At 40.8% G+C, this 20340-nt stretch overlaps 2 protein-coding genes across 7 annotated transcripts in view; one reads left to right on the top strand and one right to left on the bottom strand.

Annotated features, from left to right (window-relative positions):
* The first annotated feature begins 7143 nt into the window (after window positions 1-7143).
* On the top strand, window positions 7144-10867 carry SFR1 (SWI5 dependent homologous recombination repair protein 1). 3 transcript variants are annotated; one of them, XM_005481118.4, is made up of 4 exons: window positions 7144-7555; window positions 8953-9068; window positions 10169-10555; window positions 10676-10867. In XM_005481118.4, the coding sequence occupies exons 2-4, from the start codon at window positions 8973-8975 to the stop codon at window positions 10865-10867; spliced, it is 675 nt and encodes a 224-aa protein (XP_005481175.2). In that variant the 5' UTR covers window positions 7144-7555; window positions 8953-8972. The 3 variants fall into 3 exon arrangements, with proteins under 3 accessions (XP_005481175.2, XP_074401281.1, XP_074401282.1); XM_074545180.1 differs by having other exon boundaries at window positions 10169-10867; XM_074545181.1 differs by having other exon boundaries at window positions 7144-7345; window positions 10169-10867.
* Window positions 10868-11334: 467 nt separating this feature from the next.
* The window catches only part of CFAP43 (cilia and flagella associated protein 43), a 43885-nt gene continuing 34879 nt past the window's right edge, over window positions 11335-20340 (bottom strand). For 3 of the 4 annotated variants that reach the window (XM_026799677.2, XM_026799675.2, XM_026799678.2), the window contains 9 exons: window positions 20237-20323; window positions 19841-19929; window positions 19271-19472; window positions 18398-18510; window positions 17774-17930; window positions 16767-16931; window positions 14759-14839; window positions 13716-13869; window positions 11633-13071 (listed from right to left, as the gene is read on the bottom strand). In XM_026799677.2, coding sequence (XP_026655478.2) covers window positions 12914-13071; window positions 13716-13869; window positions 14759-14839; window positions 16767-16931; window positions 17774-17930; window positions 18398-18510; window positions 19271-19472; window positions 19841-19929; window positions 20237-20323 — 1206 coding nt within the window. In that variant the 3' untranslated portion in view covers window positions 11633-12913. Of the gene's footprint in view, window positions 11472-11632; window positions 13072-13715; window positions 13870-14758; window positions 14840-16766; window positions 16932-17773; window positions 17931-18397; window positions 18511-19270; window positions 19473-19840; window positions 19930-20236; window positions 20324-20340 lie in introns of those variants that run through there. The other variant, XM_026799676.2, reaches the window with a different exon arrangement.

The following is a 20340-nucleotide window of genomic DNA, read 5'->3' on the forward strand; positions in this document are numbered from 1 at the left end:
ACAGGTAAGGAGCACCATTTATTTGTACTAAATGGAACCTGAAACTCCTTGAGAAGGTAAAACACCAAGACCTTTCAGTAACAGATACTGGCACAAACATTCTCTCTGGGGAAGAGATCCTCCTCTGTTGTCATCTTACTGCAGGGATCCCATACTGCTGTCTCCTTATCACAAAAGTTTCATACCTGCTTGGTATTTCTTATGGGCAGCTTCTCAGAGCCCTGACTCTCTCTTCCTCACAAAGCAGCCAAGTGACTCCAGTTCCCCCCTCAACCAACCAAACCCACTCTTTTATAGCATCTTTGTCTCACTGGTTACAGCTGTGGCCTGTTAAAGCCAGGCCTGTTCCTAATCTTTGATAACTGGTCCAGCTGCAACCCCTTAGGGGAAAGATTACTTTCTACACTATCTGTATTTTTTTATACCCTATCCCTCTACACTGCTCTCATTGTACTTTCTCAGCTCTATTGCCCTTTGTTTGTTTGATTTTGCTTTGTTTTTCCTGTTGTGTTGTTAAACAGATCTTTTGAAAATCAGCAGTAACAGCTAGGCACATTAACTGGTTAGGCAAAGCAGAAGTAGCTCTTGCATTGTAGTGGTATTTGGGAGAAAACCTTAGGACTAGGAAGTGTTAAGCCAGAGAGTTTCACAGCTTCTAGGCTTGATTTTACATAGTTAGAATCCTGCTTTAAGGAAAAAAAGTCTGACCCAGAATTCCTCAGTGAGATGGAAAAGAAGCATGTCACCAAACAGAGCAAACTGTAGGGAGGAGATGATGATATCCATGATTAATCTTTGCACCCACATGTAGTGTACACCCATATGTGCACTGTTGATCTAGAAAAATGAATCCCACATAAGACTTCCTATCCAGACATAATGTGAACAGCTTCAAGACTATCCATGCCCAGTCTCACAGTCTCAAGAACAGGCAGGATGTACACCATGTCAAATTTAAGAGTGGCCTATCTGCTCATCTAAATCCTGAGGAGCCTTTCAAGAGAAAACTTGTCAGTGCATACCCATGTGCTGAGTTACCACCATGCATTTAACAGTGATGAAATTGCTTATTCTGGCATATCTTACCCATGAAATGCTTGCAATTAACTCAAGGAAAAAATGCACTGAATTTAAAGCATCAAAACCAGAATAACTCTTTCAGCTGTGAATGAACTGCAAGATTTCTCATTTCAGGAGTGTCATATAATATGGTATGGCATGGCTGTCACCAAAGAGAGCTTGTTCAGTGTCTGTTGATGTGTGTGGTGGAGGTCACTGCAGCCAGGACACAGACTTGAAGTTACCTGGATTACTGAAGGGAAAACCTGCCATCAGTTAAAGCAGGTGGCTTTCCTTAGCTTGGTTCACTCAGCATCAGGTCAGTTAAGACAAATGCTCTTCACCCAAAATACAGTTGTGTTCATGTGTTGAGAGGGAGACTGGTGGCTGTCCCACACAGTGTCAAACACACTCGTGAGGCAGCTGCAATTCCAGTGTCCTCAGCACCACATGAAATAACATCATTAGCTGACTCCATGTGCTACACACACTTTCACCAAAGCTCCATCAGGACAGCACATTCTGCTTCCCTTCAGGTCAGCAGGAACTTTCTCAATGACTGCAAATGTCACAAGGGCTAAGCTGCCTTTCCACAGGAAGACAACACAACAGCAGAAAAAATATAACAGTAGTCACTTGAACCCACAGAGGTTGTAAGAAAATATTACACACTCATCAGTAAAGCTTTCTGTATACTTTCTGCACACTTCTGTGTAGAGAAAGAGACTTAAAACACAGTTATTTCAGATAGGGATATTAACTGAATTTGCACTGAAATTGCTTTGAAAAGCAATACAGGTCATAAACATTGAAAAATTTCTTTTTTAAAAGCCATTACTAGCATAAACAGTGTATTTCACTCAAGTAAAAGGCAGAAGTCAAAGAAGCTTCCCTGCCCATTTTACTTGCTAAAGGAAATGGCACTGAAGACAACTATGCTGTCTTCCCTTTAGCTGAGTATTTTGGGAGAAGGGGTGATAGAAAGAGTATTTATTGAGTTCCTATTGGTTTTGAGTATCTTAAATATTTTGAATTTTAAGAATTTGCCTCAACCTTTACATTAAGAAGTGACAGTTTCATACCTGTTCACAAATTTTGATGAACTTCCAGCCTCACAATTCTGAGGCAGCTGTCCTTAGACATGTGATGTGGTTTGCATAAATATTCCATAGACATATCCCCCATCTCACAACAACCAAGCAGACTTGAAACATTACATTGATCATTAACTGTATGGCAACCAGGGGAGAGCTTTAAGCCAGCTCTCACTCACTTGTGAGCCTGATTTGCCACAAAAGGTGGTGGTAGAGCCCAATAACTCTGCCACATGGAGATCTCAGCCCTCTAGATATGACTTGATTCTCAGCAGTGTAAGAGATGGAAAACTGCCATGAGCACTTTAATATTTCATCCTCAGGAAAAGACTTCTAAAATTTTACTTTATAAGGCTTTCTCTAGCCTCAGGTAAATGATCTAATTCATTTCCAGGGAGGAAGTGTATTTTTAAACCTTGCCTGCTGATGCTGCAGTTTGGTAGGGTGTGCTCAGTAGAATGGTTATTCTAAAACAAAAAAATAACCAGTGGTGCTGCTGAGGTGATGATGAACATTAGTCACTCATGTCTGCACTCAGAGCAACAGGGAAACCCCCAGAAGCTCAGGAAATAGGAGAAGTCTCCATCTCTGCTTACACACTCACTGGATGACTTGTTTGGTACACCAGTTTAACCCACTGGGTCCCACCGAGGCCTCCAAACTACAGGTAACTGCTCAGAGCAGCTTGTCTGCACTTGCAAATAAAGCACGTTCACTTTTTCAGCTTCACCAATTCCAGCAGTACTGATACATGTGAGCAACCCAAGAGTTATGTGCACACAGCACAGAGTGAGCTCTTACAGCAGGTATGTGAGAAAATGAAACAACTCCGCAAGCTCCGCTACAATTCAAATACTTTTAACACAAAAATGTACTCAGACCATCAGAGATGGCAAAAGCTGTACTGGGGACTAGTTTGGGCAAGGGCTTAGATTCAAAAGGCTTGAATTTTCTTAAAATAATGATCAACCAGTTCTCCAGCAAAGACAAGAACATTGATATCTGTTTACTGTTTCCTTCATCTCCTACATCTCATAAAGACTTCACACTGTAATCTTTGACTTGTTATGTCAGAGAAAATCCCACAGGCACAGAAATAAGAGACAATCATATGCTGACCCCTTTCATTAGCCCTGTGCCTCACCACTTGGTTACTCACACAGGCAGCAGTGAGAACTACACTGCTCATCTCACCTGGCTCCTACATTATCTTTGGTAATGGCAAATTGCAGTGCCCCTCAGCTACAATAAATCCAGGCAGTTCTTCTTTTCAAGACAGCTACCTCAAAAATTGCAAGCCACAGATGTAAAGCAGACAAGGCAAAAAAAAATTACTTTTGGTTTAGCTTATGCTGATGTCATTCTAGAGACTTCACTTTTAGTTACTGGGCATTTGCACCATTATGAAAGCAGAATCCATCTCCCAAGGACAGGTTTTGTTATAGCAAACTGGTTTTACTCCAGCTGGTCTATAAAGTCCTTCCCTTGGTATATTTACATGGCTATAAGCAAGTCAGAACATCTTTCAGAGATGTGAATTGCAGCCAGCAAAACCACAGCCCTAGGCTGATGCAGAAGTGGGTAGGGTTTTAAAACTTTCTGCAGCAGTTAGTGGTTAGGCACATGAAAGCACCCCACCCTCCTGCCCCAGGCAAGAGAGAATATGCAGACAGTGCACAGTGTACCTCGTGCATCAGGATACATCACTTGGCTTTAAACAAGATCAACAGATTTCAGAAAATGAGAGAAGGGGTAACACATATGTGCCTTAAGACATGTTCACCAACATCCCAGATACTCAGTGGCAATGTTTAGGGGGAAAAGGCCTGGTTGTTGTGCCCAGCAAACAGTCAAATGGAAGTGCTGCAATGCTCCTGACACCCTGGAAGAGAAGGACCCATGAAGCACAAACTGGAGTTTCTAAACTCAAAGCCAGTATCCTTTACTATTACCTTCCATTTTGCCTTTGCTACTACAGATGATGCCCTCAGGGGAATTAAAACATGTCATTGTCCTGAGAACGCTGATATGTCAGCCCCAGTGCTCTCCTGCTACCACAGGGTAATTCTGAGGGTACACAGGTAATATCTTTACCTATGCAGCCAAACTGGTGTACACTTGGAAGAAAAAATAATCTGATCTCTAAAATGTCAACACAGAAATACCAAAGGAAATAAAACCAAGGAGCACATTTTCCTTTTGATTCCCTGGGGAAACTAATTTCTCTGAAGGGAAGTGGTATGTTCAGCAAATAGAGATCAATAATTTTATTGCCCAGTGCACAATTTCCTACATTTTTTTCAATTATTTCGCTTACCCCAAACTATTCTGTCACAAGAGGAATCAAAGAAATCAAACAATAGCATTACAGTGCTTAATAAAGACTGTATTGCAATGAATGTTCTACTGTGTGCACATACTGGTGATCTTAGCTGAACAGCATGAGAAACACTCTGCAGAGTGCCATAAACATGCCAGAATCAATGACACATGGATAATCTGTTTTCCTCAAGGGAAACAGATGAGCAGTTTTTGAGAGAAAGGTTTCAGTCTAACTCTGGTTTGCCAATTGAAGAAAACATAATATCCATCACTACTGTGTTTCTGCAATAGAAATACTGGATAGTGCCTGGTGGCACTCCAGTTCCCAGCTCTGTCAGGGGCTTCCAGCCAAGTGTTGGGTGAGCCATGTTTGTGCAGTACTGTGTAAACTCAGGTAAATTCAGAGGTAAATGGAGTAAACCCAACTAAACACTACCAACCTGAACAAGACCTTTTCCTAGAGTCACTGCCCATCAGTGAATACTGATGACAATATTTCCTTTCCTCTACTCTAGATGTAGCACACTGAACTCACACACCCATGTGGCACCATTGCTCTGGATTCCAGTCCCAAACAATCTGTCATCTCACTGGGGTGGGGCATTCGGGCGTTGCTCTCATTAAGGGCAATGATAATGCACAGGATGACTTCTTCATGTGTTATGTTCCTGTAAAATCTTACTGCAATCTCACCTGGCAAATGATCTAAAATCTCAAACTTGCTGTTTTTCTTGTGCAACTCATCTGTTAGCATGTCTGTACAACAGAGCATGAGTAATTTAAAGTAGGGACCATCCTTGAGATTGAAGGAAATACCCTGTGAGCTTGGAGACATGCCACCACAAAGCTCCAGAGTATCTGAGATCCAGCCTTCTTGATAAATTTGCAGCAGAAGTTCTATTAGCACTTTTGCTGTTGTGCTCAGGAGTCCATTTTTAACATATTAAAAATTTAAAATATTTATTATATTAAATTAAAGGTTTAAAAAACTAAACTCAAAACCCAGAAAAGAGGCAGATTTAAAAAATGCTTCCAAACTGCCTCAACACTTGGGGTATTGTTCAATGGGGAATTTTGGTAGATGGTTACAAAATATAGTACAACACCACATAAGGTAAATTCCCACACTTGCTACTGAAAATATTATTTCTAAATCAATTTCACTCACGGATAAAATCTTATACAAGGTGTAACCTTAAGGCCTCAAGTTCTCACATTTCCCAAAACAGCTTGTTGTAGATGGCCTTTGAATGCTTTGATACCTTTTACTGTAGGAAAGTAAAAGGTTGCTATTATCCCTGTCAAATCCTCTTTGAAGTGTGCAAATCTATGAAAACTCATGGTCAAAACCTCAGCAACTGCTAACGTGTTATCACACCTACAACACTCAATGCTTACTCACCTCAGCTCCAGACTCTCTCTGGTCTCAACAGAGATAGGAGTTACACAAGGTGAAGAGACAATAGTGTCCTCACCTGTAGCAGAGAGGAGGAACCAGGCAGGAAATCAATGCAGCCCTGACACACAAGCCAAGGGCACGATCCAGGCATGTGGGTGCCTGCACCCCACGTGCAGCTCTCAGCACGGCTGCGTGAGGCATCGAGGCACAGCTCGGGGCCGTTCGGCTGTGGGCAGTGCGGAGGAACCGCTGGGACACGACCCCTAAGGGCTGGCAGCTGTCGTTGCTGTGGCTTCCTCAGCTCATCCTGTCAGTCCTGACAGCTACAGCTGAGAAACATTTTGTACAAATCAGTTTTGAGGAAATGCACATGGGGAAGCCAGGTGTGCAGCTGATGGAGACAGAAAGATTACTATTGACTTAGAGTGTTAGGGAGCTCTCTAATCCTGAACGGCACTGTGCAGCCACAGCTGGGATTGCTCCTTCTCACGGTCACAATCTCCCTGTTTCTCCAGTCAAATTTCTTAATTTTCTCTTATTTCCCACAACCATGACAGTGCTGCTCAGGTCACACATCTCCCAGTGAGTCCCTCAGTTACACTTTTTCCCCTTATGTGTGGAGAGTTCCTGGGATAAAGGCTTTTGCAGCTTGAGATGGAGAGCTGTGGTTCTCTTAGCTGTGAAAAAAGGCCTACTGTGCTATCCATGGGGAGGCAGAACCCCTCTCCCTGGCACAGGGACACATGCAGGGACATTGTCTTATCATCTTCAGCTAGGCCAGAGAATGTTTAAGTTGCTCACTAGGAGAAATTTTTTCACAGAAATGGTGAGTGGAATTTGAACAGACTGCCCAGGGAGGTCCTGGTCCACCCCAGAAAGCATTTAAGACTGAACATGGCACCTGGTGTCATGGTCTAGTTGACATCGTAGACCTGGGTTATAGGCTGGATTCGATGATCTTAACTTTTCAGCCTAAATGATTCTGTGAGGTGACACCTGACCTCGGCCCAAACCCCAGCCATGAATGGCGGGCCCACGCTGACCTAAGAGATAGCACCCCCTGGCATGCCCAGATGAAAAAGGAAAGTCTACGAGGCCCAGGGGATGCTCCGCGTTTCCCACTCGCGGGATCGGCATCAGGACCGGGACCGGGAGAGGAACCACGATCTCCCTCAGGCTCCGCGCCCGCCCCTCAGCCCCACAGCGCCTCCCGCCGCGCGCAGGCGCGAACAGCCGGCGCCGCCCGGACACGCGCAGTGCGCAGGCGCGGGGCCGCCCCGGCCCGGCCGCGGGAGGTTGAAGCGCTGAGGGGAGCGGGGGACGGAAGGGCGGTTCCGCCGCGTTCTTTCCCCTTTCTCCCCGGTCCTTTGGGGTTTGTGCTCCCCCAGGGGCCTCCCTTCGCTCCCCAGCCCTGCGGGTCGGTGCTGTGGCTGTGTTTTTGGGGTATAGCACCTCAGAACGAGCTCCACAGGTCTGTGGCCGTGCTTATGGATTCCCCAGGGTTCATCTTGCTTCTCTGCGGGTGGAAAACTAGCAGGGCAAAAGCTTGAGTGTTAATTGTATTGTGTTAATAGAGCCTTTTGTTGTTGAGACAGTAAAAGGAGTGAGTGCCTTTATATAACGTAACTATTAGCAGGAAAACAGAGGACAGTTACAGACGTACCCAAAGTGCAAAAGTCAAGTAAGTATTGAAAAGCAAAATTGTGTTTTCCCCTTCTAACTCAAAATTTCTTTACTTGCTGGACAGAATTTTTTGTGTGATGAACAGCGTTACTGGTTGAGAATGCCAAGGATTCTTAGCCAAAGATACAGGAAAAGGATTTTAAGAGTGCAGGAGATCTGTGTGAATATGCTGCCAAGTAACAGTATTAGTAAACCAGCGGAAAAAGTATTAGTTATGGTCATTTAAAGACGAATTTGCATTAGAAAGTAAAGGCAGAGAATCGTGGGATTGTTTGGGGGTTTTAAAGCTATCTCTTAGGCTTAAAATTATTTTGCTCCTTGGAAAGACTCACAACATATTTGTCATATACAGTATGGATAAGAATGATGTTGCTTTTTCTAGGCTCTTCCTTACAAAAAGAAATAATGGTATTAAACTTTGATTATATTTAATGGATGCTGTGGGCTTCCTGTTTAATTGATAGATTGCTAAAATACCCAATTAACTAGACTCCTTACTAAGGTCTGGGTTTTTTTAATGGAGTACCATATGTTCAATTTTGAACAGCTGGGAAGGAATGTTGACTTCTAAGATAAATGAGGACCTCCATCCTTTGGTATCAAGGCAGGAAGACCAGGGTTGCTGGGCTATTAAGGCTTTGGCATACTGAAGCTTTGGCAGTTTTCACCTGTGAAGAGGCAGCCCCTTGTGCCAGCCCTCTGTTGCCTAGTTTTGGTTTTCAGGATTTTATTCTTGAGAGGCTTCTGTCTCAAAGCGTGTAATTGCAATTTGCAGGTGAGTGGAGGTATAGCTGTTGACTTTCCAGCTGCATTCTGGTCATTAGTAGGTGGTTCACAATTGCTAAATGAAATTAAACATTGCCAAATTGATTTGAAGCTGGTTCATGCTGGGAGGTGTGACTTAACCATTTTAATTAAGGTGCCTTTCTGAGTGAGCTTGGGATGTTTCCTGTTAATCAAAACTTCCACCTGTGTGAGTAATTACTTTTTTAAGCAGCACCCCCAGAAGGCTCAAATGAGACTGGATTGTTTTCAGAGACCTGGAAACCCAATTATATTGTTCTATAGAAAAGATTAATTGTTTATTTTTGTGGGCAACAAAAACCTTCCTGGCTCCACAGAGCTTTAGGAGTGAGGGGAAAAAATAATATATTAAATGGATAGTAAAGGATTTCATGGCAGTTAGTTATGGCAGGTAAAGAAAAGCTGATCACAAAGCAAGATGCTACTTAGCACATGAAACAGTTGTGTAACTTATGCAGGTGTCCTTTTTGAACATACCAGTTAGAAAATAAGCCTTAGAATTTAATATTAGAGCTTTTTACTCATTTCTGCAGCCAAGGGCTCATTATAATCAGGTGACAATGACACCATAATTCATTCTGTCATTAACAGAGACAGCTATTCATCTCGAGATGGAAGAGTCAGTGCTGGATAAATTGCCATCTTTGTGCAGTACTCCAAAGGATTCTGGGGCACCACCTGCACAGGGGACCAGTTCAGGGAAACAGGTATGAAAACTTCCTACTTTTCCAATAATATGATTGTTCACAGTAACAGGAATGCTTGTGAAATCATGCAGGAGTCAGAAGTCACCGAGATGCTGCTTGCTGGAGGGCTAGAGACAGGCACCTTCTACCTGTAGCTAGGAGGCTGTGCAGGTAAGGAAGGTGCCTGGGGTACTTTGCTGTGAAAATGCAGATGTTTGCTGTGAATACAAAGTGATGGAGCAACATAACCCAATGTCTTACTAATAAATTTAAATATTATATAGGGTGTGTGATGGATTTTTTTGCTTCTTTCTTTTAACCTGTCATCTTCAGTTTTCTCAAATCCCAATTTTCTGGGTTGCTGTGCATGCAGGATGAGTTTCTGTGACTTCTGCCTGAGTGGAACAAAGTACAATGCTTTCAGTTTGTGTCTTCTCCATAGTGCTGAGCTCTGCTTTGGTCTTATCCTGGGGTCTGAAATGGTGATACTGTCACACTCAGCACCCAGATCTATGCAGGACAGGCCTGGTTTGAAAGTATTCCGTAACTAATCCCTCACTCCTGTATTTTAGTGCATTTCTATAAATAAAAATGTTAGACACAGATGATAAAAAATAGTTATTTTGAAGAACAAAAAAATCTTTTCAGATGGTTGTGAAGTCTCTGGAAGCATGAACAGGTCAAAACTATACAGGTATTTCTAATATGTTCTAGAATACAGAACATATCTGCATTAAACCCTTATCTCCATTAAACTAGAGGGGAAATTGATAGCATATTTCAACTTGGCTAATTTTATTCTATATTTCTTTTACACAAACACTAGATGAGTAAGTTTACCTCACTAGAATACAGGATTTTGTCCAAGAAAATGTGGAGCCACACCTTTCCATATCTTGCAGCTGTGTGTGCAAATAGATGTGAAAGGAAGAAGTTGACTTTGTTCAAGTTTTGGAAGGCTGTACAGAGAATTAGGAAGTCTGGCTTTACAATGATAGTTAAACGTATTACACATTCTATGTAAATAATAATGATTGCTAAACAGTTATTTGAGATTTGATGAAAATTTAAGAATATTCTGACCACCTGGGTTTTCTGGGTTTATTTATTTTGTTTTTTAGCAAATGAGTGCAGCTCTGAGGGAACGATTAAGGAAAACAAGACGTTCATTTAATGCCAATTTTACAGTGGCAAAGCGGCTCAAAATAGACACAGAAGAAAAAGACACTGCCGGTGCTGCCACTGAGTGCTTGCCAGAGACAAGGGCAGACTGTTCCAGGTTACAGGATGGTTCTGAAAGCCTGGAAGGAAATGGCACTGGACATACATGTTTCAAAAGTCCCTCACAGGAGAGTGATCCCTGTGGATCAGCAGAGAATTCAGATGTGCTGGAAGTTGATGTTGGTCAGCAAGAGTCCCTTGAAGAGAAAGTAAAGCTGGAGAAACAAGTGCAGGAGAAGGAAGAGCTGCTGCGTAGGCTCAAAATGGTGAAAATGTACAGATCGAAGGTGAGGCAATACTCACTGGTGTTTTACTGTGCTGCGTGTGTATTGTCTCAGGTGAAGGCATTTTATAAGAATATCTGCTGTCAGCAGATGATGACTCTTTTTTGTCTGTCCCAATTTCAGAACAACCTGTGTGAGCTGCAGGCTTTGATAGTGAAGTGGAGGAGCAGCACCCAGCTGATGCTGTATGAGCTGCAGTCGGCCTTTTCTGCAGATGGCACGAAAGTGAGTCTCACTCAGCTCATCGACACCTTTGGGTTAGAAGACCAGTTACTGCACTACAGCAGAACAGAAGAAGATTTTGTAGATGCATAATCTACAGCTGCAGAGCTTTCTTTGCACAGACACAAAAGCAGAAAAGACTAAATAAATTCTGATTGTGTCAGAAGTGTTGGTCAGACAATGGACTTTATGCTTTGAGGTTAGGAGGTTTTCTCCAGAGACACATGTAAAGCTGTGTGCATACATACAGTAGGCACTGTAAAAGGCATTACTTAATGGAAAAAAATCAAACTGGTGATGTTTTGGAGAATCTGGCTTAATGACTTGGTCAGTGAATTTTTATTTAATAAAGTCATAGTTTAACAGGTAGAAAGAAGTCATTTTTTTTATTAGTCTCTGCATGGTTACTTGTATTGAAATAACTCAAATTGTCAATTCTGTTGATGTTCAGCTGGGGAAGAGTGCAGTTTGTTTACAGATATACCCATTTTACATGTCTTCCTGGTGCTAATGACAGCATTTTGTGAGTTAAGTGAAGATAACTGATTTTCATGATGGTAATATTCCAGAGCTGAGATAAGATGTTTTCACTAGCTTTAACTCCTACTGAGGAAAATGTGTCATAATGCAGTTGCTTTCAGGTTCTGGTCCAGACAGTCTCTGCAGAGCTGCTGTCTCATAAGCATTCTGCCACAGCCTGAGGTAATAGAAGGGAAGGCAAGAAAATTGAAACCAGCTTTCTATTCTACTACATCTAGAGCCAAGGTGTTTCCTCTCTTCAAATAAATAAGAAAAACAAGGCCTTGTTTAATGGGATTGCTTCAAATACAGCATCGTAAAGCTGAATAAATCTTTACAATTCCATTTATTCTCCAACAAATGCCTTTTTTGAAAGTTGTTTTTATTTAACTTGAAATTGCTTATTTTTTCATCATGGTACCTTTTGTTTTTTATTTTCCCTAAAATCACTGCTTCTCAAGTGTAGCAATACATAAATCTTAATGACTATACAACTCTCCCTGCTAGGAATCTTGTTTTCTTATTGGTTATACCCTGCCTTTTTTGTTTGCAGGTGCTATATCCTGTTACCTTAATAAGGGAGTAATTTCCTAGACAGCTCAAGAGAAAGAAAATCAAAGATCATACAGAGCCTTTTAACCATTGGTAAGGCTCATTAGACTTCGGCCTGTACCTACAATTTGCTCTTAAGAATACTGACTCTTGCTGTCCAGAAAGAATTAATGCAGAATAGCCTTTATTGCAAATCACATTTTGAGTATTAAAATACTATTTCTCTACCATTTTAGGCATGTGCAAAAAGATGATGGTGCCTGGTGCAGGGGCCAGTTCTCTTCCCTGAAGTTGGAATGATGCTGCTTCTTTTTCAGCAGAAGACAAAAGGTCTTGTAGTGAGATGTAATTAGAATCCTTACAAATCCCAGGTAGAGATGGCAAAGCGAAAAACCAGATGTACAGGATCACAACTGACATAGTAGAATTTTAAGCTAAGGCATCAAAGCTATTTGTTGCTCTCACAATGAAATGGGTTAAGATGTCATGTGACTTTATGAAAGGAGAAGGATTGACCACACCATGGAGCAGGGAAATAAAAAGCAGGGACAATGCCTGAGATTGGGCTCCAGCAGTAGGTAACTTTATCACAGGTCCTTTATTTTTCTGAGCTGGCAGGAAAATACTCTGGACCTCAGTGTAGAAGGGTGGGAGATACCAGCAACTATTTCAGGAGGCCAGATGCTTCCAAACCTGGTTTTCCTGTGATTCTGCCCGTGGCAGCAGCCACAGTTCCTGCTGGTTGTGGGTGATTATCCCACAATAAGGCACAGCTGCCTTTGGGATGGGGCCAGCTTGCACACATGGTTCTTTTCTATAATGAGCTATATGGTTTATATAATAAAACCAGTAGAAATAAATCTCATCAACTGAAATATAATGAGGTTAAGACCAGGTGTAAAAAATACAAATCAGACACCTGTGCATCTTTTAGATGGAAGTTATTTAAAGGAATTACGGAAGAAACAATTTGTGGAAAGAAAAGTTCAGGGAGAAGCATAAGCTATCAAAATTCTTTTCCCTTAGATAAGACCATGGTATTATTCATCTGTTATTCACCTCTGATTTTTAAACAATATGGAGTGTTCCTGGATTCCAACTTTCAAGTTTTGACTGAAGAAGTGCAAGCTGTTTTTCCTGTTCCTTTATAAGGTTCCGTAGATATTTCTGCTTCACAATCTCTCGGTAACGCTGCCTTGTGGTCTTCTCAGAAATATCCCATGTGTCTGCAGAAAACAAAGTGTTAGTGTTAGCATGTGCTCATAGGGGATGTGTGGTCTCTATGGGACCTGTCCAGGGGTTATTCCAATTTCTGTATAAAATAGGCAAGCATTTTGAAAAAAGGCTCACAGTTGGGCTTAAAAGCCTTATAGTACTGAATAAAGCAAAATATTTCAAAAAGGCACTGGACATGCTTTCTTCAGCTTCTAGCAAGTACCCACTGTCTTGAAAATCTGTAACTGTTTTCCACTAGTGGAAAGATCTCTGTAAGTTTTCCTAATAGTGAATACTATTCTTAGCTCTACATTACTTCCTCTGTTCTCTTGGAAGCGTGGAAAGAAGCCCATTGAACAGCTCTCAGAAAAAAATGAAATAATTTGCCTAATGAAATCATTAATGACTGTAACATTTTGACTTGAACATTTCCAGGAATTCAGCTAGCTTTGGTTACAAGAGCCACAAGAGTCTCCAGGTAACTCTTCAGTAACCATGGTAGGTGTTGGCAGGAAGGACTCTGCTCACTGTGCACCTACAGTAACAAAGAGGCATTCCCTGCCCCTCAGCTGATGGTGGAGAACAGCACTGCCCAGCCTTGCAGTTATTTTCTGAATGTTCTTTGCCTGTGCCTTAAGTGCCTCACTGGACTCACCAGCTGCCTCGAAGATGTGCATCCTTTCTGACACAGAGACCAGCATTTCCTTCAGCTGCAGGCTGAGCTCGTAGTTCTCCTGCTCTTTCAGACAGATGCACTTCTTCAGCTCTCTGACTTTTTTCTGATGGTTTTTCACATTCTTCTTGTGCAACTGTCCATTTTGAGATGAATAAAGCAAATATATGAGGTCATAGAAAAACTGTTCAGACACATTTATAATTATAAAAAGTTATAATTTTAAGCACTGTGTTGTACCTTAATAAACTCTAGTGTATGTTGAATTGACTAGTAGCACATGATAGGATTTACTTTGGAAAGTGTCTTTCACATATGGTATCTCAGTTTATGGAGTTCTAATTTAAGGAGCAGCCAAGGAATAAAGAGGTATATGTCAGGAAGAAAGATATTAAAGATAAAACTTGAAAGGCAAAGGGAGAAAAGGAAGTCAATGGAATCGGTGAGTTAAGGACATGCTCTAAGCTGCTGAAGCTGATGGATGGGCTGTAAAGGGACAAGATAAATTCTGAAGCTCGAAGAGGAAGAGGAAGCTGATGCCAATTAGCACAACTTGGAGAAAAATCCAGTGAAATCACTTAAAAAAAAAGGACAGTCATAATTTGAATGATGAAATACATGAAGCAGCCTGCAGATCAGATTGTTGTGTCTCCTATTTTGAATACAAAGGGGAGGGATACTTTGAATAGGCTGGTGCTCCTGGAGAGAAACATTAAACACTGAAGATGGAAAGAATGCTTCATTAGGAATGGAGAAATGACTTATAGGCAGTGCTGTGTAAGAAATGATTAGCACATCTGCATTCAGCGTAGGAAAGTATTTAATTCCAGCAAGAAGTAAGAAGCTAGGCTTCATCTCTGCAGCAATCCATGTGTGATGAGTGCTTCCAAACACTAGAGAGCTGCTGCTGTAGACAGCACAACTCAAGCTGAGGAAACTATTGAAAACCAGATGGACAAATACATGATATATCTATATTTATATATCTATGTGTCTCTCAGATGTGGTGGTTCCCTTGGATTTACCTTATCCATGACGCTGAGGCTCTGCTCCATCCCTGCTAGCTGCTGAGCAGTGTGGGTGTCATAGTTATGCACAGTTAGGAACTGAATAAATAAAACCAGAAAGAAATGATCTTATGCCTGTTCATTCACAACAATTCCACCCTTCTATGAAGAAAATCGTACCATGTGGAACTCAAAACACTGGAATTCTGCAGTGGTAAAGCTTACTAGTGATCATAAATGGACCTTGTAAAGATATGCTTGGATGCTGTGGGAGTACCTAGACTGTGCAGCTGTTAAAAAGGATGTTATCTATTATATATTTGTAATGGAAACAAGGGCCAAACAAGTATGCTGAGGCTGTCAGAAACCCTAAGGCATGCTTTTGCTTGTAATCTAAGCTAACATAGCTGGAGGCAGTCTGTCTTTAGGCTACAGAGGAAAATTATTATTTTCTGTCTAGTGGCTTCCTAATCATTCTTACTTCTTTTATTGTTCTATCTGCATAGTAACTGACATATCAGAATTTATTGATTTTTTCCTTGAGCACAATGCTACTAAAATACCTCTTTGTCAAATGACAAATGGTAAACCCCATAATGTTTTATGGATCTATAACAGGCAGTAGACAGGTTTCTGTAGATGTAGATTCATCCTTCCAGAGTACTATCCCACCAAAGTGACAGGGAGAATCCTGTGGACTGTTCTAGTTACAGGAGGAGAAACAGGAAAGACCCAGAAGGGGCTCCTTGCCTACAGGATTAAACTTCTTTCACTCACTGCTTCATTAACAGCCCTCATTCCAAATGATCTTAAGTCCTTGCTCACACACATTTTCATAAGCCATCTTTCTTTCCATTCCTTTTGTTGGGGTATCTGTTATCTTGTCTTTCCCACTAACCCCATATTTCTAATCCAAAAGTGACCTAAGTCAATTCCCTCAGGGCATTCATATTCTGATTAAGCTGGTAAATGCCTTTACTATGGGCAGTTTAACTCTCTGAAGGGCAAGAGCTCTGCACATCAGTTTAATGAATACACTTAATGGCAACACTGGTGATAAACTTGCCACAAGAATTTTTCAATGCACTGTCACAACACCTCTTTGGAAAGCTGTTCTGGTGATTTGTGTTAGTTATGAAAGTCCTGTGGCTGTGATTCAGAACATGCATTTTGTAGAGCAGCAATACAAATGAAGATTAAGCAAAACATATGTTTTGAATTTTCTTCTAATCCTTTGGTTGAATTGCAATATCCTTACCTGCTGTCCAACACTTTCCTTTTCCTCTGTGCTTTACAGCTGTCCCCACTGCTGTATCTTCAGCCTACCCATCCTTCAACATCCCTTACTCCAAACCTTTATGCCACCCACATCATCAGCATATCACTGTAAGATTTCCCTACAGTTTTCAACGTCCCATACTGCAATACCCCCAGGCATTCCCTACAACCTTCCTTCTCCCAGTGGTATTCTTGGCCGTGTCCCACAACCTTTACCTGTTTCTGCTGCCTGCCAGCTGGGCTTGTAGGAAGCTGTGTAGGTGCTGACATGCTGGCGGCCGCCCCTCCTGGCTCCCGGCTCTGCCGCTGGGCCAGCGAATGGCAGCGAGAGGGTGGGACCCGCTGAGGCTCCCCCAGGAACCTCCGGCTCCGAGCAGAGCAAAGCTAAAAAATGTCCGTGCCATACCAGGTGGGGGCACCTCAGACTTCCACTTACAAAGGACTGCTCGATTTAAGAGATCTGTTCCTTGTGGCTGCAAAATTCTGGTTCCTTATTCAAGACCAATTTTGAAACACTGAGTTAGGACTAATTTTGCCTTAATTTAACACTGTAACATCCCAAAGAATTTTATCACTGCTCAATCTCATGAGTAAGACTTCCCTTTGAAAGCTGAATTGTTGACCTATTAGGAATCATGTTTCTCTGGTAATAAGAGATTTATGAGGTACAAATAGAAATTATCTTTCTTATAGGTATAGGCAGCATAATTTTCTACAGTTGAAATATAAATCAGAAAAAGCAACTCACTAGCTGGCAATCTTTTGAAATAGGTAGGATTACAATATCCCGAGCCTTCTCTTTCAGATCTTGTATCTGCATTTTCATTTTCTTGTGTTCCCATTCCAGCTGTATTATCCCTTTGGAGAAGTCCTTAAATTCTACCATGGCATTAATTTTTTTTTCTCCTTGAGCCTAAAAAAATAGATCAATCTTAATTAACACACTTAACAGATTATGGAATAATTGTTTGCAACAAGATGGGCAAGTTTCCAAAGTCATAATTTTAGTCAATTAAACATGCTATACTGCAAGCCTCTTTCCAGACTTTGCTCCAGATGGTTATCTTTTAAGGAAGTTCTTTCTCTTTTATGTTCTGTGTCACAGCCTTAGATCATAGAAATAGATGAAGGAAATGACAACTGACCTCTCACCCCATCGATCTATCTTACATAAGAATGGAAAGGCATTTTAGGTCTACAAAATACAAGCTTGCTTTGTTTAAGGTATTTTGCATATGTTACTGAAGGCTTTGTGCAATAGCAGTAAAAGACAATTTTTGTACAGCTAGAATGCCTTAAAAAAGAACATTTCATGAGGGTATGAAAACTATTTTAAGTATCATCACCAATTTTACCTTACATAAGAAACTATGAATTTTTAAATTTAATGTGAGCCACTATTTGAATGCTTCTTAACATGGCTGTAAGTTTGCCTCAAGGGAATTTTTGGACTGGTGCCCATGATATTAGCATTTTCTAGTTACAATGTATGTGTAAGTGATGGTGTGTCCAAAGCCTGTCACCATTTCATTGACCTGAACTGTATTGATCAAACATCAAGAAAGCAGTCTGCACTGCAATCTCTACATCATGAGAACAGACAGAGAATGCTTAACAGCTTCTACATTACAATTGAGCCTGCTGGTGTGTTGTAATGAATTGAAACTAGATGTCAGACTGGAGAAAAAGCTGAGCCCCTGAAGGACAATACATTTGTTTAGGAAGCTTAAATCTCCTCCAGATAATGTAAATTACCGCAACAGTTCGATTCAGTTCCTCAACAACGCTCCTATCAATGAGAACAGCATCACTGTACTCTGGGATCCGAGTACCATCCAATTCCACCTGTCCTTGTTTTAGCAAAAACTGGACAATCAAATTCTGCTGAAGCTTCATCTTCTCCTCCTTCAGCCTAAGATGGCAAAAAACAAAAACAGTGTTTAGTGATTTCAACAGGATTACAGAAATCCTCCCATGATTCTCAATGTTTATATTTATTACTGGCAGGTGGTATGTTCATGTAGGGCTTACTCTTTTCCGGACTCTGTCTTCTGTTTGCTGCTGAAGTGACTACAAAATCTGGAACTTATGGTGTATATATACACTTAAAGTTTTCAAGCACTGGATTCAGTTTAACATACACTAGCAATGTTCTGGGGAAAACGTCATTACTGAAATGAAATCTTAATATCAATTGGAAAGAAAACAGAAGAGATTTCCAGCCAGGGCCCATTTTCCTTTATATTTTACTTTGGAATTTATGAAACCTAGATAAAAGAGTGCAGGAGAACAGAAGTGAATGATTTTGTTTGTAACTTTTGGTTCTGTGTTAGTGGAACATTAAAGATCAGCTGAACATAGGAAAAGATAAAAAATTACCAAGTGAGTTCTTGGAAAGCTTTCTCCAATTCTGACTTCATCTTATCATTTTCCTCTGTTCTTCTATGGAGACAGCCCTGCATCTCTGCCAGTGCTAGGGTCTTCCATTTCACCTAGGCAAGCAACATTGTGACATTCCCAACCTTTTCAACTTTGTCAGTATGTCAGGGCAAGCTTCTTTGAGGACAGAAAAGCCAAGTTCTTAAGAAGATATCTTTATATATAAATATGCAGCCCAGTATTTTGAGAATCTCAGTACAGCATATAAGACATAAAGGTTAAGCCTTATACTATGCTCAGGAAATTATTTGTTCATATATGAATATTCACGTGGAGGGAAATAATATTTTCTTCTCTTTTGGTCAAATTTCATGTATATCTGTCTCTGGATAATTCAGATTTATTCATTCATGCTTTTATAATTAACAAATACATCTCCAGAACCATCTTTTGTTAAGTCTAGAAAAATATCAGAATGCATTGGTGCAAGTGTAGAATGCTTATGGGAGAGGATGACTTCAACAGATAAAGGGAATCTAATACCTTATAGGGTTTTTTTTGTATGGATAGAGAAAAGGAAAATGATGGGTTTTAATTTTAATGAAACCATATCAAGGTGACAATCATTCTGATCAAATCCATCCATATTAATAGGCTAACTTTTCCTCTGAAGAACTACAGCTAGAACTAGAGAATAGGTTCACCTGTTATTCTGAATTGAATGTAGCCAGAACAAACTTTCAAAGGCCAAGGGAGTATATGTGCCCTGCATTGTTATTTCACCACTAGCTTGACTCTACATGGGAACTCCACTAAAATTTAAGACTCAAAAATATCAAGAAGTATATGGGCAAAATAAAGAATTTTACATACCAGCTCCTCACTCTCCATTTTATTTCTTCTAGCTAGACAAAAACGTTCCCACATAGACCGGTCTAAGCCACTAGGCATGTGCTCAGGTCTATCCAGTTCATCCATGGCTTTCATTAAAAGGGAAACTGCACCTTGGTAATCCTCAGGTGATCCCTTCACATAGGGGTTAGCTGTGTCAAGGAGGATTTCTGTGTCTGGGATCCTACAGCACACACAGCACAGACAGGATGTACTTTGTATTTTCTGTTGCATAGCAGAAGGTCACAAATAACTAAGAATGTTTCATACTCTCAATCTCTTGCAAAAAGCAAACAGATAAGACTATACCAAACAATAATATTGTCTTGGAACCTGATGATTGCTTAGATTGCATTTAAAATAGATTTTGTGGAATAAATAAGGAAATGTATATTCAAACTAGCAATTTTTAGTGTGATTAGAAATTAGCTATTGTCAACTATTCCATAAAAAGCAGTCAATAAAATTTAGACTATTAGAATAAATAGTATTCTCATTCTTGACTCACAAGGAAGATTAGTATTTAAATAATGGAATCAGAGGGGATCTTACTCTGGTCGATGTTTGTAAAGTTGTAGAAGCTCCTCAAAGAGACTGCCAGGTGTATGAGCAAACTGCTTTATAAAACCATGTTCCAGGTTCTGGGGGTGAGGAAGAAAGCTTTCTTGTTTACCACAATATTATTTTTTTAAAAAGCATCAACTTGCCCATATCTTAGAAATACTGGATGCAGTGCTTTTGCAAGTGCTCCCAAACATCACAGGAATCTGCACTATTTCATAAACTCTTCTATGCACACAGTGTCCTTTACTGCCTAATTTCATTGATCAGTGAATTGGCCAGAACTCTTGCTTACAGAGCAGTACATTCTTCTCATTATGAAGATATTACATTAACTTTTAATGAAACTCTGAATTCTGAAACTCCTTGTGTTTTCAAAAGTCTCACCTTCTCTTCATGTAATGCCTCTTTATAGGGGCCTGTGCAAGCCTCAACAGCCTGTTTTGCAGCCAGGATTTTTCTTGCACCCTTGACCTATAGTAAAACCGAGA

The sequence above is a fragment of the Zonotrichia albicollis genome, chromosome 7 (genome assembly GCF_047830755.1).
Source record: "Zonotrichia albicollis isolate bZonAlb1 chromosome 7, bZonAlb1.hap1, whole genome shotgun sequence".
NCBI lineage: Eukaryota > Metazoa > Chordata > Aves > Passeriformes > Passerellidae > Zonotrichia > Zonotrichia albicollis.

Excerpts from the sequence above, each read along its gene's own strand:
- SFR1 (XM_074545180.1), top strand. The coding sequence starts at position 8,973 with ATGGAAGAGTCAGTGCTGGATAAATTGCCATCTTTGTGCAGTACTCCA. Across the intron at positions 9,069-10,168 it reads GGACCAGTTCAGGGAAACAG|CAAATGAGTGCAGCTCTGAG; the intron begins GTATGAAAACTT and ends TTTGTTTTTTAG.